Raw genomic sequence first — 23,343 nt, 5'->3', positions numbered from 1 at the left:
GGAAACCGTAGCAGAGGGTCGCTGACGTGGAGGCGACCGAAGGGCAGCAGGGTGTGTCTGGGTTCGGATTAAGACATCGGAGTCGGAGACCTGAGAGATGCTAACCAAATTCGAGACCAAGAGCGCGCGGGTCAAAGGTAGCGGAGAAGAAAAGGGGGAACATGGAGGCTGGATGTCAGGGGCGGCGCTGACACAGGGAAAGAGAAAATGGGTAGACATGCTGGGTGAATTGGGCCCATCCGACGGACCCGGAGGAAGACGGAGGGTGGCAGAGAGGTTAGGCCTGTCGAGCGGTTCTCCAGTCCTCTCTTCTTTGGTGTGTCCTTGGGCTTCGATTTACCTAAAACTTGGCTCCCACACTGCAGGGGATTCCTTAAGCCCCCTCCCTATTACTTCTTCTCTCTGTCTTGGCTTTGCTCCCGACTTGTATTTTTCTGCTCCAAAGGCTCTGTGACCTGTTGGCTTTTTAATGACTGTGTTACATGGAGTGGCCCTGGGGATTGAGTTTCGATCTCTGTTACTCGTACCCCAGTCAGTAGCTTTTCTGGAGACGAGTGGTGGCTACCTCACTTAAGGAGGCCTTGGCTGCACCATCTCAACGTCAGTGCCTCCATTCGGCTTTATTTCCCACCTGGAAATAGTACCTTGAGGCTTATAAACCCAGTAAAGTCCCAACTTAATAGGGTTGCCAGATAAAATGCAGGATGCCAAGTTAAATTTGAATTTCAGGGAAACAATGAATAGTTTTTTAGTCTGTCATTGTTTACCAGAAGTTCAGATTTATCTGGGCATCTCGTATTTTTATTTGCTAAGTATGGCAACTCTAGAGCTCGAGTATGGGTCGTTGTGGGTGGAGGGCAAATGACTTCGAGATAGCAGTATTAGCCTCAGAGTGTTAGAATGGGAAAAGCAAAGAAGTAAGGTCTCCTGATACCTGGAAAAAATAGGTTAGAATATTTAGTAAGATGCAGCATAACAAAGTGGTTGGGAACTTGGTCTTTGAAATCAGATGGGCTTGCTTTGGAATCCTGAGACATCCACAAACAAGTTGTATGACTTGAGTGACTTATTTAAGGTCTCTAAGTCTCTATTTCCTCATCTGTAAAATAGTCTTTTATAGAGAGAATTAAAATGAGAAAGTATGGAATGTATTTATTATGGTGCCTGGTGTAGACTCAGTAGCTCAAAAACTGGAGGCTGTCATGAATGTGTCAATATATTCTGAGCAATTTCTGCGTCTCTTGGGAAACTTGATCTTGAAAGGTGGGTACCACTAAGAATTTCTGAGGCCTGGATAGTTGATATTGGTCTTTGTAATCTTTCCGTTTTCTTTCCTGCTCCTAATTTCTTGCCGGGCACGAGACAAGGAAAAACAAAGATGTCATATTTGAGGGCAAACATCCATTGTTGAGTGTACCTATATATCATAATGAAAAAAAGAAAAAGGAACAACCTAATGGAAAAATAGACTATTTAGAAGAAAAACTGTAAATGTTCAATAAATAATGAAAACAGTCCCACCTCACTAGTAATGAAAGAAATGCAAAAAAAAAAAAGTGAGGTTACTTTTTTGGGGGGAGGGTCTTAGATTTATAAAACAGACAAAACAACAAATAACTGATACTATCCTGTGTTTAAAATGGGCACCTCCATAAACTTAAGGAGACTGCATATTGACACAGTGTTTTTACATTTAAACTACATGTACTAAAATGTTCAGTGCACATCTTCCATTCCTGAGCAATTTCACTTACAGGTCTTTAGCCTAGAGCAATAATAATGCAAATAGGCTAGATTATGTGTAGAATTATCTTCAGTAGGCTCTTCTGATAGCCAAAAATTGGGGGGGAAAAGTTCAATGCTGTTAGAATAAATGTAGTACGTTTGTCCATTGTAGTTAAAAAGAGTGAGGTTGTGTTTATATGTACTTTAAAGAGATCCGCATTATATAGTTAAGTGAGAAAGAAGTTTGCAGAACAACATCATAATGTGATCTCCACTTTCATTAAATACTAAGGCCTTTGTTTATGAGTAACTGCATTACAAATCTGAAAGCATATGCTCCAAACCGTTAGTAGTTGTTACCCCTGGGGACTTCCATTTCCAGTCATGATAGAAGAACAAGGACCAGATTTACCTTCCCACCTTAACTATATAACTGAACAAAATGTATGAAAGAAAGGTTCATACATTCCCTACAGACATTGGGCAACAGGCAGTGCAGGAAAATGATTCTTGAGAGAAGGGAAATAAACAAGGGGAGTCCTATGATTGTCTTAGATTACTGCGTAGAAAGTTTTCAGGCTTCAATAAAGAGGGGAATCCCTTGGTCTTTTTATTTTTTTAATGATATATTGGTACACTAGGTCTTTTGAGGAGACAAAAGTTTAGAGTGTGGGGAAGCAAAGATGGCTAGATTTTGCTGGGCAAAATACCGGAGTAGAGGGGTCTGCCCAGAGAGAGCACTGGAGATCTGCAGGATGTCCTCTCAGGTCTTTGTCTGAGTACTGATCTGCATATGAGAAAACTATTCAAAACCTGAAAAAGAACCACTGGCAAGGAGAAGGCAGAGCAATCCCCAGAGCTCACACGGGTCTGGGACTAGTTTTGGTTCCTACTGACCAGAATGGAAAGACTTCCTAAAATTACAGGGCTTTGAATAGATACCTCAGATGGGTATTGCTTTAACAGTGGTTCCAGATTAGGCCTAGAATAAAGGCTGCTGTAGCCCCCCTGTAATAAAACCTAAAAGTGAGCCTTGAAATGATTAACTGATTCCAGTTAACTTAATTGCATCCTAGAGCAAAGCCCAACAATATTTAAAGGAACATAACAAAAACCTAGCACCAAACAGAAAATTCATGATGTCTGGCATCCAGTAAAAAATCATCAGGCATGTTGAATGAATGAATGAACGAACCTAGGATTAACCTTGCTCTTTCTTTGTCTTACCAGAATTGACAGAAGATGACATCGTGGGCTTAGTTAGCTTATTGTATCATTTTCTGTTTTTTTCAGGGCTCAGCTTTCACCCCAAAAGACCTTGGATCCTGACTAGTTTACATAATGGGGTCATCCAGTTATGGGACTATCGGATGTGTACTCTCATTGACAAGTTTGATGAACATGATGGTAAGCTATTTCTAGGAGGAAGTTAAGAGTATAAGTATTTATCATATCCTGGGGTATTTTAAGCCTTGTTTAACATGTATTCCTCTATGATTAAAGAATGTGGAAGTGACAGAACTGAAAAATCCTGTATAGGAATCACCTTAGAGATTAGAAAGGATAGCTTTCTCTAACACACATTGCCTTCCTTTTCTACCAGGTCCAGTGCGAGGCATTGACTTCCATAAGCAGCAGCCACTGTTCGTCTCCGGAGGAGATGACTATAAGATTAAGGTACAGAGGGTCTGTCATGACTGAGAATAAAGGACAGAGGATGTGGGAAGGTTTGGGAATTATGGAAGGGACTGAAAGACGGGAAAGTTCATTCATATAGAGCTCAGGCTTTTGAAAACATTATCCAGAGAACTTACCGAGCAAACATATTGAATGGTTACTGTGTACTAGACACTGTTTTCTTTTTTTGGAATTCAAAAATAAATAAGAAATAGTATCTGTTTTCAAGGAGCTTTTCTTCTAATAGAGGAGATAAACATATATCCAAGTAATAGCATGTATAGTTTGATGAGTGATAAAATAGAGAGATATTCAAAGTGAAATAGGAAAGAACAGTCCAGGTGCAAAGACAAAAGGCATGGCACAGCTAGATACAGGGCAACTCTTTCTAGTTTTGTATGGAGAAAACCTGGAGAAATGATACGAGACGGGGCAGAAGATGAGAGTGGCCAGATCATGGAGTACCTGTTTGCAGTGCTCAGGAGTTTAGATGTTATCATGCAGATAAGAAGGAGCCATTTAAGGAACTTAAATACAGGAGTGATATCAGATGTATATGTTTTTAAAACGATTACTTGGTGGTAATTAAAGAAAAGATAGGATGATTTGGGCAAGACTGGAGGAAAAGATACCAGTTAGAAAACCTGGGCTTAGGTAGTAGCATTTGAAATGGAGAGAAGGAGATGGATGCGAGAATTTAAGGAAATGAATCAATAAGTCTGTTGGACGATGTTGGAGGGCGAATAAGGAGAAATAAATGAGATGAGTGTCAGGCTTCTAGTTTAGGTCACTGGGTAAAGGGGTGTCATTAACTAGGGAAGGAAAACCAGGAGGGGTTAGTTTTCTGGAATGGAAGAGAATGGGTAATGAATTCCATCTTGTCTCTGATGAGTGTGAGGGACCTATGGGACAGTGTAGTTGAGGTGTCTGTCCTAGAAATATATTTGGGAGTTGGCATGATGAAGGGAAGAGCCAAAGGAGAAGCAGTAGAAGATACTGCTCAAGGAGTAGGTTGAATAAGGAGACAAACCATTATTTAAGAGAGAGAGGAAGTACTGTTACTATGGGAAACAGTGATTTGAGGGGTTGGAGATGAACCAAGAGGGAGAAGAAGCCTCTTGGATGTCAAAGAAGAGAATTTTGGGAAGGAGAAAGCATTTAGAATAAGATGAAGACTGAGAAATAACCTTTGAATCGCTTAATTTGGAAGGCATTAGTGTGAAAGCAGACAGAATGTAGGCAATTCTTTGAAGATGACTGACTGTGATAATGGCAAAAGTTAGGGCTAGAGACTAGCAACCTGTAAAGATAAAGCAGGATTTCCTCTGTTTACTCCTTTAGCTGTCTTCATTAAGTCTATGTATCAAACCAAACCAATGAAATTTACTTCATAAAAAGGTAGTCTTTTTCATAAGCTACCTCAAGAAGTTATATACTGTGGCTATACTGCAGAACTTAGGTGACAGGAGTGAAGTGTGTGACAGCTGCCTGCAGAGAAAAGAGCTATTAGAATGATAGGAAGGATATTTCTTTCTGTTTTCTAGTTTTTAGGCACTGCATTCTGGGGCAGTCACAACTCAAACCACCCGATAGATCTCAAAAGCCCATAAGGACATCACCTTGTTATGATATTTTAGTATTTGTTATTTATAGTGATGAACATTGAGTATCAAGAGCAGTTAACTTGGGTTTCTTGTAATCTGTTTAAAAAGGAAAATGGGGTATTATTAAAAAAAAGTTTTCCCAAAATAACTAACATTTTGGAAAAGAAATTATCTTCCACTTTTGAAATGTCCAGAATAGGCAAATCTATAGAAACAGAAGTAGATTAGTGATTGTCTAGGGTTGGAGGGGTTGGGAGGAAATGAAGAGTGATGGCTAATGGGTATGAGTTTCTTAAGGGAGTGAATAAAAATGTTCTAAAACTGATGATTGCACAATTGTGAATATGGAAAAATCTATTGAATTGTATACTTTAGATGAGTAAATTGTATGGTATTTGAGCTGTATCTCAATAAAGCTGTTAGTAAAACAAAGGGCTTCTTTATTAGCTGGTAGGTGTGTAGTGCTACCATTCGGTGGTTTTAATTTCTGTTTCTCTGATGACTAATAAACTTGAACTTTTTTTCATAAAAGGGGGGATTATCTAGAAAAGTCATAATCTGTGGACCATCATATTGCTTGATATATCCAGATAAATGTAACATTAATATAATCCTCATTTACAAAGGGTAAGACAGGGAGCCCAGCAAATGGTCAGAGTATTGGTCTGAAACCCCTTTAAGTCTTCAAGGATTTACAGTTGGAGTTTGACATAGGCCATTAAAGGAGTGAAGACATTTTGAAGCCAGAAATGTCAAAGTTTAAAACACTGAACTCCATAAGGGGAAAGAAGTCAGTTAAAGAGTAGTGTTTATGGTATGATCTAATTTTTGTGTGAAACTCCACTGTGTACATGTATATTTACATGTAGCTGACTGAATAGAGGTAAGGTCTGGGAAGAATTTGACTTTCCGTGTTCTCGTTGCCATGCGTAACGCTTACTGAGCACTTCCCTCGAATCAGGCCCTGAGTTGGGTGGTAAGGGTATAGTGTTGAGCACGATGGACATGAACCCTGCCTTTAAGGAACTCGGCATTCTTGTTTGAAAGATCATACTTTTGGATTTTCTGAATTTGTTAGAAGAAATAATATTTTTATGCTTTACTAAAGAAAAGTTAAAAATTAGAGTAGTAACAAGCTGGCCCAGATTGACTATAAACAAATATTAAAAAGAAATTAAAAAAAATTAAAATTAAAAATGTATCTGGTCTCTTATTTTTGTACTTTCTAGGGGATTTTCTGAATGAGGAAGATAAGCTATTTTATATTTATGATCCTGGTTTTCTTGTCTTCAGTTGTGTCCATTGATGCCTAGCACTTTGGTAGTTAACTCAGCTTCACATCTGAATATGATATTGTCTCTCTGCTTAGCTCAGCCTTACTGAGCAATGTAGTATTTTCCATGTAATAAGTTAAAGTCTGTTTGCTTGACAGGTAAGTACAGACCACAAATGTATGGGCATCATTTGCTGTCAAGTTAGGAGTCTAAGATGCTGATGCCCTACTATTATTGTTTCCCTTAGAGTCATGGTATCTATCTGTCCTACTTTTTTGGGGGGGCTCGGAGGGGCACTGAGTCTTGCTCTGTCACCCAAGCTGGAGTGCAGTGGTATAATCCCTGCTCACTGCAACCTCTGCCACCCAGGTTCAAGTGATCCTGTTGCCTCAGCTTCCCAAGTAGCTGGGATCATGCCTGGCTAATTTTTTTTTTTTTTTTTTGGGGGGTTGCAGTCTCACTCTGTTGCCCAAGCTTGAGTGCAATGGCACTATCTCGGCTCATTGCAATCTCCACTTCCTGGGTTCAAGCAAATTCTCCTGCCTCAGCCTCCTGAGTAGCTGGGACTACAGACACACACCACCATATACCGGCTAATTTTTTTATTTTTAGTAGATATGGGGTTTCACTATGTTGGTCAGGCTGGTCTTGAACTCCTGACCTTGTGATCCACCCACCTCAGCGTCCAAAAGTGCTGGGATTACAGGCATGAGCCATCATGACCAGCCTTCCCTACTTTTTAAAAGTGTTGGGTAAAGCACTTAAGGGGTCTGTATTGAAGCCGAGAGCACAATTAGGCAATAGGAAAAAGAGTTTTAAATCAAACCCTGGATAAATTTCTCCTGTTACTAAATACAGATGGTTTCTTCCCAAATAAATAAAAACTTTTCAATATTATCTTTAGCTTTTCCCTAATCCTACCCCAACCGCACGTTGTTTATCTGACCTGTATTTTCATTCTTGTTCTTTTTCCCTCAGATCTTAAACAAGGCTTCCTACCAAGGTTCCTACCTATTTAGAAAGCCAAAATACAAATATATTTATAAACCCATATATATATTTCTGTAAATATATTAAGCCTCTGAAAGGCTCAGTAACTTTATATATCTGTTTCTTAGTTTGATTTCTGTCTTTGCAGGTTTGGAATTACAAGCTTCGGCGCTGTCTTTTCACATTGCTTGGGCACTTAGATTATATTCGCACCACATTTTTTCATCATGTAAGTAGCCACGGTGGTGCTAGTTTTGGAGTATTCTTAATTTCCCCATAGTAATCTTTATTTGATCCTTGAGAACCCATGTTTTGATAACAGAGTTATGTTTTTGGAGTGGCTCTTTTAGGATCTGTGTAGTATTGACCTTTCTGCTTTGTTTCTTTTTTCTTTGAGACAGAGTCTCACTCTGTTGCCCAGGCTGGTGTGCAGTGGTACAATCTCAGCTCACTGCAACCTTTGCCGCCCAGGTTCAGGCAATTCTCCTGCCTCAGCCTCCCAAGTAGCTGGGTTTATAGGTGTCTGCCACCACGCCTGGCTAATTTTTGTAGTTTTAGTAGAGACGGGTTTCACCATCTTGGCCAGGCTGGTCTTGAACTCCTGACCTCGTGATCTACCCCACCCTAAGTCTCCCAAAGTGCTGGGATTACAGGTGTGAGCCACCACACCCGGCCTCTGCTTTGTTTCTTTCTGCAAAAGGAAGCACTTGAGATTATACTGAATTTAATTTTAGTGGATGCAATAGTTTCTATGGGAAGTCATTGTTTCTGTGTAAGGAAAAGTAGGGATTTGATTTCAGGTCTGCTGTACCAGAAAACAAAAGTTTGCAGGCTAATTTCATGTAGGGTATTATTAGTAAGTAGTGAGTGTGTTTGGATGAAGGTCAAACTAAGATTTTGATGCGCCAGCAAATGTTTCCAAGTATTAACACTCTTGCCCCTCTATCCTACGATTTTTGGGGCTGGTGCAGGCTGTTCCCTTAGCCAGACTTACCAGGTATCATAATAAATTTAGATAGTGAGATACAAATTACAGACTCTCAACCTCTGAGTCCAGTCGCAACCGGGCAGGATCTCCCTATAATTTTGTGCTATTAGCATTAAGTTGCACTATTCTTTGATTGCCAATAAGTTAAGTCTCTTGAATTAAGTTAGAAAGAATATGATAAAATAAACAATAATTTACTGGTTGACTCTATTTTTTTTTTTTAATTAAAAAATTTTAGGATAGGAGAGAATGAGAATTAGGAAATTACAACTTAAACATTTGAGAATGATAACCACTCAGTAAGGTAATCTATTAGGAGTTATTTGTCATTGCTTAAAGGACTTCCTGAAGACCCTTGCCCTAGAACAAGTTGCCGTCTACCTGGAAGGTTATGAAAAACCTTATTTTTTTTATTTTACCAGCTCAATAAATATGTGTGTGCCTTGTACTTGCTAAGCTTTGTGCTAAATACTGAAGGTAGAGATACCGTCTATTCCAGTGTTTAACGCAAAGCTTAGCAAGTGTAGTAAGAAGGAAGTGTAGGTAAGAAATACTTTCTTTCCTCGGCCATCTTATAGACTCCAAAACGGCTAAATTGTCTTTACATGTTACTTTCTGCCTTGGTTGCTGAGACTTGGGAATTTTTTGAAACTGAACAGAAAGAAGTCAGACAATAAAATAATATTCCCATCCTAGAGTTAAGGACAGAAGAGCCTTTCACAGGGTCTTAATTTACATTATTAACTACACACATACACACATATACAGAAGTAAATGTAAATGTATATTTTACTGTCTGCCTCTGAGAATCTATTGTGCCTCTGACTGGCGTCCATTCTTAAGTCTTACAGGTGAAAGTGCCCAAGCAGAGAAAAGCTGTTAGGGGAGTGGAGAAAAGGAGACAGCTAACCTGATAGCAGAAGCAGCAGCCCCTTGCTAATGTAGCTGAGCCATTAAGCAATAGAATTCTTTAGAGAAAAATGATTACAAGAGCCTGATAGAATGAATTTGTTTAATGTTTAAAGCATTTGTCTGGAATATCTTTCAGGAATATCCCTGGATTCTGAGTGCCTCAGATGATCAGACCATCCGAGTGTGGAACTGGCAATCTAGAACCTGTGTTTGGTAAAGCAGGAGGCAGAGGGCTCAAAAAGAGTCTTCATTTTTCCGAGTTTTTCATAATCAGCTTCTCTTAGAACAACCGTCTCCCTTCCCAAATGGCCTGTGTCTGCTGATTAATTACTTACTGTATTTATAAATTGCTTTTAAGTGCAAAATAATCAGTATAGAGACAATCCCATATATGAATCTGGATCTTCCAATAATTTCTTACCAGGAAGAGAAATTATATAGCCTTTTAGAACACAAACTTTTAGCTGGTTTTCAGTAATTTTCCCATAAAACCTGAGTCATGTTCTAAACCTTTGTTTTGTGTTTGGGGCTGGAGCTTTACGTAGAACTTTCCACGAAGAAGTAGAGACCATTTAAAGTGATGGCCTTGGCCTGGCGTGATGGCTCACGCCTGTAATCCCAGCACTTTGGGAGGCTGAGGCAGACAAATCACCTGAAGTCAGGAGTTCGAGACGAGCCTGGCCAAAATGGTGAAACCCCATCTCTACTAAAAATACAAAAATTAGCCGGACGCGGTGGTGTGCGCCTGTAGTCCCAACTACTAGGGAGGCTGAGGCTGGAGAATCGCTTAAACCTGGGAGGTGGAAGTTTCTGTGACCTGAGATCGCATCACTGTATTCTAGACTGGGCAACAGAGCGAAACTCCATCTCAAAAAATAAAATGAATAAATAAAGTGATGGCCTTTTAGAGAGATACCCTACTAAAAACTCACAGATAATTTACTGTATGGATTACTGACATTCCATTTGTTTTGATATTTTTAAATCTTTTTGAGAGGAGAACTATACAATCTCAGTTCTCCTGAAATTAGTAATATTTAAATACCAAAGCATTAGAGGCAAGAAGAGAACTATTGTTAAACTAGCTGACTGGGTTTGTTATTATTAGTTCAGAATTGGGAGGATGACCTACCTTTGTCTCCATAAAAGTATAATTGGATAAGCATTTATTGAATATGGAGAAAGGTATTTTAGGAATCTGTTGACTTCCACCTCTAATTTGGTATTGTCTTTTTTTTTCTTGCAGTGTGTTAACAGGGCACAACCATTATGTAATGTGTGCTCAGTTCCACCCGTCAGAAGACTTGGTTGTATCAGCCAGCCTGGACCAGACTGTGCGCGTTTGGGATATTTCTGGTGAGCTGCCCAAGTTCAGGGGACTACCTAGTCATGTCTGGTGCAAAACTGCAATTGCTTAAAACAGTGAGGAGAGTTGGCTTAGAACTGGAAAATTTAGAATATTCTGTTTTATAATAGCATCTTTGTTTCTGAGGGTGTTGAATCTGCTTTGATGGTTCTTCATATTGGAAGTCTTCTCTAAGAAAAGGTAACTCTAGAAAATTCATTTGATTTGAAGAAATCTTAACTTTCTGTTTAGATCAGCTTCTGGTTAAAATCGGTATACTGTTGGGACATTTGATTAAGAATCAGGCTTTCCACTACAATAAGAAAAAAATACATCTATGACAAAAAGAAATTTTGATAATAGATTAATACTGGGAAACAGGACTCTTGGACCCTGTGGTTTTATTTAAAAATAGTAAAATCTCTCTACTAGATTTCTTCTAGTGCAGGGAGCATGGTTGGGTTCTAGGAGCTGGTGATTTTTATGTCCAGAATACCTTTTTTTTTTTTTTTTTTTTTTTTTTTTGAGATGGAGTCTCACTCTGTCGCCCAGGCTAAAGTGCAGTGGCACGATTGGCTCATTATAACCTCTCCCTCCCAGGTTCAAGCGATTCTTGTGCCTTGGCCTCCTGAGTAACTAGGATTACAGGTGTGCACCACCACACACAGCTAATTTGTATATTTTCAGTAGAGACAGGGTTTCACCATGTTGGCCAGGCTGGTCTCAAACTCCTGACCGCAAGTGATTCACCCACCTTGGCTTCCCAAAGGGCTGGGATTACAGGCATGAGCCACTGCCTGGCCCAGAATACCTTTTAATAGACAGATTTAGGACTAGCATTTAAATAATTTGTAGGTTATGGATAGTTGGGATAATTCCTCCTTTTACAGTTTACATATCTTGATTTTGAGACAAGGATTTAAATGTTTAGTCTTATTTAGAGGAGATCTCAGAAAGTGCTGCCTAGAGAATTTAAATGCAGAAAATGGACTGTACCTGTGATGCTGGTGGAAGCGCTTTGTGTTGGAATAGGGAAATCAAACACTAAATGTTGTAGTTCTCTGACCAATTAGTATTTGTTGTTTGTTTCTTTTTCTTTTTTTTTTTAATTTTCTTTTCTTGAGACAGTCTCATTCTGTCACCTGGGCTGGAGTGCAGTGGCACGATCTCAGCATACAACCTCTGCCTCCTGCATTCAAGTGATTCTCATGTCTCTGCCTCTCGTGTAGTTGGGATTACAGGCATGTGCCACCATGCCCAGCTAATTTTATATTTTTATTAGAGACAGCGTTTCACCATGTTGGCCAGGCTGACCTTGAACTCCTGACCTTAGGTGATCCGCCTACCCCTGCCTCGAAAAGTGCTGAGACTACAGGCATGAGCCACCACCCCAGACTGTTGTTTCTTTCTGTTCATTTCCTTTGAAATTCTTGGAGATTTGAGTTCTCTGAAATGTCAGTGACTGGACTACAAAACATTCATCGTTGTACAAAAGGAAGGCCCCCTCATAGATCTTTGTCTGGTTCTTTGTAATAAAGGAGTCATCCTCTGTGTTGTACAGCTGAGGTGATAACTGTTCCCAACTCCTCTGTGGCCTGGGGGCTGGGGCAATACTGGCACTTGTTCTTATAGACCGTTAATGAGCAACAACCTGAAAATAGGATTCTGGGATACGGCATTTTAAATGTTGCAGTAGCGGTTGTTTAGGTTAATGTCGCATAGAAACAAGGGGAGATGGGGACAGTGGTAGAGTTGAATCTCTAGATCATGCTGTCTTTGTGGTTTTCAAAGGTTTAGAATGAAAGGGAGTAGTGTAAACAAGACCTACTTGAGATAAGGCAGTTTTGCTCTCTTTCCGTAGGGCTTTGCCATTGCAGTTTTTCATCAGACTGACAAGGTTTTTTGAAGTACACTCAGTTGTGACCAGCCATGCCAACAGGAGGAGCTAGACACAGGCACTATGAACCTGTGTCCTCTCCTTACTGCCAGTACCAGGGAGCTTTGCATCTGCTCTCCCAGTAACCTCACAGTGGCTTTCCATGGTTTCTCACTGTGCACACATTCAAAGCACTCTCTCTGTCTCAGGATATAGGACCCTGATGGGGTTGGATCCCAATTCATGCTGTTCCAGCTAATCAGGGGCAATTTTTTTTTTTTTTTAAGACAGAATCTCACCTTCACCCAGACTGGAGTGTAGTGGTATGATCTCGGCTCACTGCAACCTCTACTTCCTGGGTTCAAACAATTTTCCTGCCTCAGCCTCCCAAGTAGCTGGACTACAAGCACATGCCACCACAACCAGCTAATTTTTTTGGTTTTTAGTAAAGACGGGGTTTCACCATGTTGGCCAGGCTAGTCTCAAACTCATGACCTCAAGTGATCCGGCTGCCTCTGTCTCACAAAGCGCTGGGATTACAAGCATGAGCCACTGCCTCCAGCCAGCAATTATTTAGAATAGCCTTTGTCAACCTGGATTCTGTGAGAGAATTAAGTGCTATAGAAAGTACTTTCAGTGACTGTTTTCATAGTTCTTCTAAGAATGGTATACAGCTAATGCTATTCTAGATCATAGAGAATTTGTTACATACCTAAACTGATGCTTTCAGGCATTAAGACTTAATTCTTTTCCAGAACACCGGATTGAGAAGGACTGTGCTCCAAGAGTAATGTTTGTGCCACCTGATGCCAGCTGAGCATGTTCCCTGTGGTCTAGCTAAGCAGTTTGGGGGCAATCAGGTGGTTGGACTCTTGGTGATTATGAAATGCCCAAAGCACGAAATACTTTGCCTTTTGCAGACAGAGAACATTTTTACATCAAAATTAAGGGCCCTAGATCAGAGAAGAGAGGGAGAGAGTGTGACCCCATGGGGTTTATACTTGCTCTTGAATGTGTAAAGTGCATGGATTACTATATAATAACCTTGCAATTGCTGTACTTTATTTATGTGATAGGGAGAATTTTGTGCTAACTTGCTGTACTAATGTTAATGCTCTCTTTACCATTTCTAAGTGTTCTTTACCCACAACTTTTGACTTCCAGTAACCCCTTAACCAGAGTGGAAGGAGATACTTTGGTATTTAACAAAGTATGAGAAGTTTTTGGGTTAGACTTTCATACTTTCCTTCTCTAGAAATCAGCATATTCTTTTCAGCAGAGTTCTTTTTTACTATTGGGTTCAAATAAGTCTGAAAACAGGAAGAGGAATTCGCCTTCTAATCTGTTAAAGACCAGTGCTAATATTTCCGAAACGGAGAAGCCAGTTCTGAGTAAGAGTATGAATACCCCCAAATTTAGAGGACTAGTTCTAATTTTTTTTTACTATCTTTTTTTGAACTGGACACTCTTTGAGTTAGATAAGCAATCAGAGAATACGGAGAATAGAGTTTTTAAAGGAAAACCTATTTCTTGATACCTCTCCCATGAGAATTGAGCCCTGCAGGGATTAGCTTAACCTGAATCTTTTGTCTTGGCCTGGCATAAACTATTTGTTTAAAAGGGAATATATTAACAAGCCTATATATAAAAGGTTACCTTTTTAGCTTGAGCTTCCAAGTAAACTGACAGTTAAATTATTTTAATATGCTTATACCTTTGCATGTCAAGCCCATGTAATTCAAGCTCAGTCTTTGAAATGCCTACTAAAAAAGTGTTAATTTGCTGCCAAATCCTGTTATCATCCCTCTCTTTTTACTGCTTTCCCTGGTCCGCACTGGGAGGTGTGCATCAAACTGGTCCATTCTGAGAGTGTCCTCTCTTCCCTCTGGATTTGGGTAGCTGCTGTAGAAATTTTCCATCTGTCGTTCAGTCCTAGTGAGTGGCTTGTTGAAGGCTGAAATATTTCTTCTCTAAGTATCTTTTCACTGCCTGTCACCATTCATCTGTCTGTTTTTGCCCTTCCCCTTTTCCTGGATCATTACACGCAAATACAACAAAGCCTTCCATTCTGTCATACAGCTTTCATTTTAATGTGTTTGTTGAAGCTTATTGGAGGTGAAGTTTCTCACAGCTGTCTATCTTTGTATTTTCCTTTGAATCTGTTTCATATACCAGACTCATTAGAAAAAGTGGACAGATCTTATTAAAGGGACAAGTGAAATAAGTGAAAGGAGGCATCCCAGCGATAAAGTATTTATGAACCTTTGGGAGAGTATATTGTAAAGCATCAGCTTGATTTCCCTCTACCTATTGGCTAAATGCTCATCTTGGACAGAGGACAAGATAATTAAAATTGTTGTGGCCTTCTAAGCTCTTGCTTCTTCAGTGTCAACATGTAGATGCCAATATAACAGAAGAGATACATTATAATTTTAAAACAATGAATATAAATATAATTAAACCTAAATTTTTATATTTTCCTACAGATGGCAGAGTTTAGGCTTAAAATGACCTAGGTTTTCTTCTCTTTTCTTTTCTTTTTGACACGGAGTTTTGCTGTTTTGCCAGGCTGGAGTGAAATGGTGCAATCTCAACTCACTGCAACCTCCACCCCTTGGGTTCAAGCAATTCCCCTGCCTCAGCCTCCCGAGTAGTTGGGATTACAGGCGTGTGCCACCCTGCCTAATTTTTTTTCTTTTTTTTTGAGACAGAGTCTTGCTCTATCACCCAGACTGGAGTGCAGTGGCACTATCTTGGCTCACTGCAACCTCTGCCTCCCGGGTTCAAGCTATTCTCCTGCCTAGCTTCCTGAGTAGCTGGGATTATAGGTGCCTGCCACCATGCCCAGCTAATTTTTGTATTTTTTTTTTTTTTTTTGAGACGGAGTTTCTCTGTTGTTACCCAGACTGGAGTGCAATGGCACGATCTCGGCTCACCGCAACCTCCGCCTTCTGGGTTCAAGCAATTCTCCTGCCTCAGCCTCCTAAGTAGCTGGTACTATAGGCACACACCACCATGCCCAGCTAATTTTTGTATTTTTAGTAGAGATGGGGTTTCACCTTGTTGACCAGGATGGTCTCGATCTCTTGACCTCGTGATCCACCTGCCTCGGCCTCCCAAAGTGCTGGGATTATAGGTGTGAGCCACCGTACCCGGCCAATTTTTGTATTTTTAGTAGAGATGAGGTTTCACCATGTTGGCCAGACTGGTCTTGAACTCCTGACCTCGTGAGCCACCGTGCCTGGCCTAATTTTTGTATTTTTAGTACAAACAGCGTTTTGCCATGTTGGCCAGGCTGATCTTGAACTCTTGACCTCAGGTGATCCACCCACCTTGGCCTCCTAAAGTGTTGGGATTACAGGCATGAGCCAATGAAAGTTTTTATTTTCCATTATACATAACTATTTTAAAAAATTATAAGGGCTAGGTAATTTCATCTTTAACTTTCCCCCTAAAATACTTCAAAAGATAGGATTTTAGTCTCAATTCTTTTTTCTCATCTACAGACTGTTTTTTACCTGCTTGCTTATTCCAAAGTGTTGTTATCAAAATCCAGTCATGTAACATATGCTTTGAAAACCACAAAGTACTTTCCGAATGTAAGACAATAGTAGTGTTATCATAATTTTTGTTCTGACTATAACACAAATAGTCCAGTTTTGTTTTTTTTTTTTGAGATGGAGTTTGTCTCTTGTTACCCAGGCTGGAGTGCAATGGCGCGATCTCGGCTCACAGCAACCTCCGCCTCCTGGGTTCAGGCAATTCTCCTGCCTCAGCCTCCCGAGTAGCTGGTATTGCAGGCACGTGCCACCATGCCCAGCTAATTTTTTGTATTTTTAGTAGAGACGGGGTTTCACCATGATGACCAGGATGGTCTCGATCTCTTGACTTCATGATCCACCCGCCTCGGCCTCCCAAAGTGCTGGGGTTACAGGCTTGAGCCACTGCGCCTGGCCAGATAGTCCGGTTTTAAAGATGGATGTAGTTGAGCCATATATGTGGGTCGTCTACAAATAAGACTCTTATTATTCTGGTGCCTTTTTTCATTGTTTTTAAGTTACAGGCGAATTTTTCCCAGTGAACTTAGCCTCCAAAGTTTTAATGGCAAAGTCCAAGTATTCACATCTGTAATCAGCCTTTTAAACAATAACTTTAAAAGACATGACGGTTTTAATTATCTTGTTCCTTGTCCAAGAGTCAAGCAGTAGGCATGAGTACACTTTTTTACATGGCTTGTGGTTTTACATTATCTTCTATCAAATAGCTATTTTGTACTTAATAGATACAACCCATTTGGAACTTCCCCCATAAGTTGTCTAAAGGCTTCAAGTTGAGAAACACTGAGCTGTGGCGTCTTCAAATGGCTTTTCTTTTTTGAGATAGCGTCCAGTGTCACCCAGGCTGGAGTGCAGTGGCGCCATCATGCAGCCTCGACTTCCTGGACTCAAGCCATCCTCCTGTCTCTCAGCCTCCCAAGTAGCTGGGACTGCAGGCGTGTATCACTGCACCCAGCTAGTTTTTGTATCTTTTGGAGAGACAGGGTTTTGCCATGTTGCTCAGGCTGGTCTTAAACTCCTGGGCTCAAGCGATCCACCTGCTTTGACTTCCCAAACAGGTGCGAGCCACAACACCCGCCTCGTATGGCTTTCCTTTCAAATTTTTTGAGGCTAGTCCGAAGATAGTGAGTTATCTCATTTGATTATTCACAATCAGTTACAGATTGAACTCCTCGTTCCACTCTTTTCCCCATTCTTACTACTGCACTTGACTAGTCTTTAAAAAAAAAGAAAAAAAATCTGAAATGATGGGGAAAAGTTGCTGTAAATTATATGAAGTTGAGAGTAGAAATGGAATGTTTACCATTCGGGGCCACATTTCAAGAACACTGAAGAGTAGAAAGTCGGGCACTAACTGAGGCAGACACCTCTTGAGGTAAGATTTGTTGAAGAAGAGGTTAAAGTGTGCCAGAAACTTGGGTTGGCCTCCTCTAGAAAGAAATTCCTGTAATGGATCTGTTTAAGGGTTAAGGGAGCAGAAGAGAAGAGAGTGAATATACTTAAATATTTTAGACATTTTTAGAAATAGAAATTCTTGAGTCTCTTTCTTTAGTTTTTTCCCTTTCTTTTTCTCTTCTTTGACCGTAATTTCTGTGTTTCTGATACTGTACTGTTTTAGATAACATTATGTTTATGTCTTTCATCCCACTCTCTATCGCTCCAAAGGTCTAAGGAAAAAAAACCTGTCCCCTGGTGCTGTGGAATCGGATGTGAGAGGAATAACTGGGGTTGATCTGTTTGGAACTACAGATGCAGTGGTGAAACATGTACTGGAGGTACTTATCTTTACAGCCAGGGGCTGGATATGGGCTGTCATCTTGGGAAAATCACAATATGCTGCTCATTTATTCATTCCTTCAACAAATATTTACAGAGAGCTTAAGTGTCAGGTACCGTGTGAGGTACTAGAAATCAAATTGTGAGTGAACCAACAGAGAAATGAAGCTTATGTGCCACCTGAGAGAGTCTTATTACTTTATAAACCCAGTGGGGAAAGGAAGAAAGCCAGGCACAGACTTCATCACCATCCCAAAGCAGAGCACATTCTCAAGCTTTCTGTAAGGCAGAGTGGCTTGATTCATTGATTTGCTTTGAATAATGGCTATAAAGATGTTTTAGAAGAACTACTCTTTCTACAGGGTCATGATCGTGGAGTAAATTGGGCTGCCTTCCACCCCACCATGCCCCTTATTGTATCTGGGGCAGATGACCGTCAAGTGAAGATCTGGCGCATGAATGGTAAGTGAGCAGGTTACATTATCACCATATCTAAGAAATTGACTGCCAACCAGCAAGGTAAAGTAGCCAGGTCTTCTGAACTCTGACCTATTTTCCTACTTAGGTGATTAATGCTAATCCTAGGAACATAGAAATTGCCCCTTTTCCTTTTTTCCCCCTGCTTTTTTAAAAATCGAGGTGAAATATACAAGTGAAATATATCATCTTTACTATTGTTATGTGTACAGTTAAGTGGTAATAAACATATTTATATTGTTTTTCTCTATTTCTTCCTTCACCTTCCTTCCCATTTTACTCTCTATCTTAATAATATCCACTTTTTAGCTTCCACATATGAGTGAAAACATGCATTATTTGTCTGTTTGTTCTTGCCTTCACTTAATATAATGCCCTCCAGTTCTATTTTGCTGCAAGTAACAGGATTTCATTCTTTTTTATGGCTGATAATATTCCATTGTGCGTGTGTGTGTAATTTTCATTACACACATGAAATTTTCTTTATTCATTCATCCCTTGGTGAGCACTTAAGTTGATTCCGTATTGGCTACTGTGAATAGTGCTGCAGTAAACATGGGAATTCAGATACTGCTTTGATATATTGATTTCCTTTATTTGGATATATACCCAGTAGTGGAATTGCTGGATCATATGGTAGTTATATTTTTAGTTTGTTGTTTTTGTTTCTTTGAGATGGAATTTTTGCTTTTGTTGACCAGGCTGGAGTGCAATGGCACAATCTCGGCTCACGGCAACCTCCACCTTCCTGGTTCAAGCGATTCTCCTGCCTCAGCCTCCAGGTAGCTGGCATTACAGGTGCCCGCCACCATGCCTAGCTAATTTTTGTATTTTAGTAGAGACAAGGTTTCTCCATGTTGGTCAGGTTGGTCTGGAACTCCCAACCTCAGGTGATCTGCCCACCTCGGCCTCCCAAAGTGCTGGGATTACAGGCGTGAACCACTGCACGCAGCCTCTATTTTTAGTTTTTTGAGGAACCTCCATACTTTTCTCCATTGTGACAGTACTAATTTACATTCCCACCAACAGTGTAGGAGGGTTCCCCTTTCTCCATATCCTTTCCAGCACCTGTTATTGCCTGTCTTTGATACAAGCCATTTTGCCTGTGGTGAAATGATATCTCATTGTGGATTTGATTTGCATGTCTTTTTTTTCTATGTATATGTTTATATATTTCAGCCTCTATGTTAAGGACCCATTGATTTGCACTTCTCTGATAATTAGTTATGAGCATTTTGCCCAGACCAATGCCCTGGGGCATTTCCCTAATGTTTTCTTCCAGTAGTTTCATAGTTTCCGGTATTAGATTTAAGTCTTGAATCCTTTTTGATTTGATTGTTGTGTGTGGTGAGAGATAGGAGTTACATTCTTTTGCATGTAGTTACCCAGTTTTCCCAATACTTTAGTGAACAGACTGTCCTTTCGCCATTGTATGTTCTTGGCACCTTGTTAAACATGAGTTGGCTATCTGGGTCCTCTATTCTGTTTCTATGCCAGTACCACACTATTTTGGTTACTCTAACTTTGTACTAAATTTTGAAGTTAGGTAGTGTGATGTCTCCAGCTTTGTTTCTTTTGCTCTGAATTGCTTTGGCTATTGGGGGTCTTTTGTGGTGCCATATAAATTTTAGGATTTCTTTTTCTGTTTCTGTGAAGAATGTTCTTGATATTTTGATGGGGATTACAATAAATCTGTAAATTACTTTGGGTAGTAATTTACCCTGTCATTTTTACAGTGTTCTTTCAACTCACAAGCATGGAATATCTTTCCATTTTGGGGAATCCTCTTCAATTTCTTTCATCAGAGTTTTATAGTTTTCCTTGTATGGCTCGTTCACGTCTTTGGTTAGAGTGATTCTTGGGCATTTCAAATTTTTTTGTAGTTTGTAGTTACTGTAAATGGGATTTGTTTCTTGATTTTTTTTCAGATTGTTCACTGTTGGCATATTTAAATGCTACTGATTTTTGAGACAGGGTCTCGCTCTGTCACCCAGGCTGGAGTACACTTTCTGGATTTTGGCTCACTGCAACCTCCCTCCCCTTCCCAGGTTCAACCGATTCTTATACTTCAGCTTCCCAAGTAGCTAGGACTACAGGTGTGTATCATCACACCTGGCTAATTTTTGTATTTTTAGTAGAGATGGGGTTTTGCCATGTTGGCCAGGGTGGTCTCAAACTCTTGATCTCAAATAATCTGCCTGCCTCGGCCTCCCAAAGTGCTGGGATTACAGGTATGAGCCACTGCACCTGGCTGTGCTACTGATTTTTGTATGTTGATTTTGTATCCTGAGTTTGAGTGAATTTATCATTTTTTAACAGTTTTTTGGTTGAGTCTTACGTTTTTCTAAGTATACGATAATGTCATCTGTGAACAAGGGTAATTTTTCCAATTTGGTTACCCTTTATTTGTTTCTCATACCTACTTCATCTGGCCAGGACTTCTAGTATTATGTTGAATAAAAGTGAGAAAAGTGGGTATTCTTGCCTTCTCATCCATAGAGAAAAGGTCTTCAATTTTTTCCCATTCGGTATAAGGTTAGTTGGAGGTTTATCATATATGGTCTTTATTATTTTGGTGTATGCTCTTTCTGTACCCATATTGATCATAGCTTTTATTATAAAGGGATGTTGGATTTTATCTAATGTTTTTTCAGCATCTATTGAACTATTATATGGTTTTTGTTTTTGACTGTTAATAGGATGTTTCATGTTAATTGATTTATATTGTTGAACCATTCTTTCGTCTCTTAAGTTAATCCCACTTGATCTTAGTGAATGATCTTTTCAGTATGCCACTGAATTTGGTTTGCTAGTATTTTGTTGAGGATTTTTGCATCTATGTTCTTTACCAGTGATAATTGGCTTGTAGTTTTCTTTTTTTGTGGTGTCCTTGTCTGGTTTTGATATCAGAGTAAAGCTGGCCTCATAGAATGAGTCTGAAACTGTACCCTCTTCTTCCTTTTTAAATTTTTTAAATTTTTGTTGAGACGAGGTCTAACTCTGTTGCCCAGGCTGGAGTGCAGTGGCACAATCTTGGCTCACTGCAACCTCCCTACTCCCCCACTACCTGGTTCAAGTGATTCTCCTGCCTCAGCCTCCTGAGCAGGTGCCTGCCACTGCACCCAGCTAATTTTTATATTTTAGTAGAGATAGGGTTTCACCATCTTGTCCAGGCAAGTTTTCAACTCTTGACCTCATGATCCACCCACCTCAGCCTCCCAAGGTGCTGGGATTATAGGCATGAGCCACCTTGCCCGGCCCCCCTTTTTTTTTTTTTTTTTTAAGTGTTTGAATAGGATTGGCATTAATTCTTTAAATGTTTGGTAGAATTCATCAGTAAAGCAGTCAGGTCCTGGGCTTTCCTTTTATTAAGGCTTTGATCTAGGCACTGGTTATTGGTTTATAGAGGTTTTTCTATTTTATCATGGTTCAGTGTGTTTTTTTGTTTTTGTTTTTGTTTGTTTTTTTTTTTTTTTTGAGGTGGAAACTCACTTGGTTGCCCAGGCTGGAGTGCAGCAGGGTGATCTCAGCTCACTGCAGCCTCGACCTCCTGGATTCAAACAATTCTCCTGCCTCAGCCTCCTGAGTAGCTGGGACTATAGGCTGTGCCACCATACCCAGCTAATTTTTGTGTTTTTAGTAGAGATGGGATTTTGCCATATTGGCCAGGCTGGTCTTGAACTCCTGACCTCAAGTGATCCACCTGTCTTGGCCTACCAAAGTGCTGGGATCACAGGTGTGAGCCATCATGCCTGGCCTCATGGTTCAGTCTTTATAGGTTGTATGTGTCCGGGAGTTTATCCATTTCTTGTACATTTTCCAATATGTTGGCATGTCATTCTTGTAATGGTTTCTTTTTTTTTTTTTTTGAGACAAAGTTTCGCTCTTGTTACCCAGGCTGGAGTGCAATGGCGCGATCTCGGCTCACCGCAACCTCCGCCTCCTGGGTTCCAGCAATTCTCCTGCCTCAGCCTCCTGAGTAGCTGGGATTACAGGCACGCCACCATGCCCAGCTAATTTTTTGTATTTTTAGTAGAGACAGGGTTTCACCATGTTGACCAGGATGGTCTCGATCTCTTGAACTCGTGATCCACCCGCCTCAGCCTCCCAAAATGCTGAGCATTTTGGGAGCATCCCAGCATTTTGGGAGGCTGAGGCGGGTGGATCACGAGTTCAAGAGATCGAGACCATCCTGGTCAACATGGTGAAACCCCGTCTTACGTTTCTTTGTATTTCCGAGGTCTCAGTTGTGTTTCCTTCCTTGTTTTTATTTTATCTATTTGGATCTTCTCTCCTTTTTCCTTGCTTGGTCTAGTTAACAGTTTGTTGATATTATCTTTTAAAAAGAAGTGTTTCATTTCATTGATAGTCTGCATTTTTTTAGTCTCAATTTTTATTTCTACTCTGATCTTTATTATTGCTTTTCTTCTACTAATTTGGGGTTTGGCTTGTTCTTGATTTTCTCAGTTCTTGAGGTGCATCACTAGATTGTTCATTTGGAGTCTTCCTTTTTTTTTTTTGACATAGGTGTTTTTTTTACTAACTTCATTCTTAGTACTGTTTTCCTCACATCCCACAAATTTTGATACATTGTATTGACATTTTTATTTGTTTCAGGCAATTCTCAAATTTCCTTCTTCATTTCTTCATTGAGCCATTGGTCTTTCAGGAACATGTTGATTAGTTTATATGTGTTTATATTTTCTGAGATTCATCTTGTTATTGATTTCTAGTTTTATTCTATTGCATTCAAAAAGGATACTTAATGTAATGTCTATTTTTTTATAATTTTTTCAAACTTGTTTTGTGGCCTAAAGTATAGCATATTCTGGAGAATATTCCATGTGCTGATGAATAGAATACATATTCTGTAGCCATTGGGTGAAATGTTCAGTAAATTTCAATTAGGCCTATTAGATCTAGTGTGTAGTTGAAGTCCCCTGTTGCTTTGTTGATTTTCTGTCTTGGTGACCTGTTTGTTTTTGAGAGTGGGGTATTACCTCTTATTATTATATTGTAGTCAGTATATCTCCTTTTGGATCTGTATTTGCTTTATATACTTGGGAGCTTTGGTGTTGGGTACACAGATATTTATAATTATTATTTCCTCTTGCTGAATTGACCCCTTCATCATTATATAGT

General features: G+C 39.9%; 1 protein-coding gene across 2 annotated transcripts in view; it reads left to right on the top strand.

Moving 5' to 3' along the window:
* The first annotated feature begins 1 nt into the window (after position 1).
* The window catches only part of COPA (coat protein complex I subunit alpha), a 50,575-nt gene continuing 27,233 nt past the window's right edge, over positions 2-23,343 (top strand). For both annotated transcript variants that reach the window (XM_035280267.3, XM_035280266.3), the window contains exons 1-8: positions 2-137; positions 3,019-3,132; positions 3,329-3,402; positions 7,419-7,499; positions 9,307-9,383; positions 10,417-10,526; positions 17,614-17,723; positions 18,087-18,186. In XM_035280267.3, coding sequence (XP_035136158.1) covers positions 98-137; positions 3,019-3,132; positions 3,329-3,402; positions 7,419-7,499; positions 9,307-9,383; positions 10,417-10,526; positions 17,614-17,723; positions 18,087-18,186 — 706 coding nt within the window. In that variant the 5' untranslated portion in view covers positions 2-97. The remainder of the gene's footprint in view (positions 138-3,018; positions 3,133-3,328; positions 3,403-7,418; positions 7,500-9,306; positions 9,384-10,416; positions 10,527-17,613; positions 17,724-18,086; positions 18,187-23,343) is intronic.

Source organism: Callithrix jacchus, chromosome 18 (assembly GCF_049354715.1).
Source record: "Callithrix jacchus isolate 240 chromosome 18, calJac240_pri, whole genome shotgun sequence".
Lineage (NCBI taxonomy): Eukaryota > Metazoa > Chordata > Mammalia > Primates > Cebidae > Callithrix > Callithrix jacchus.
This window is presented reverse-complemented; position numbering and strand designations above follow the sequence as displayed.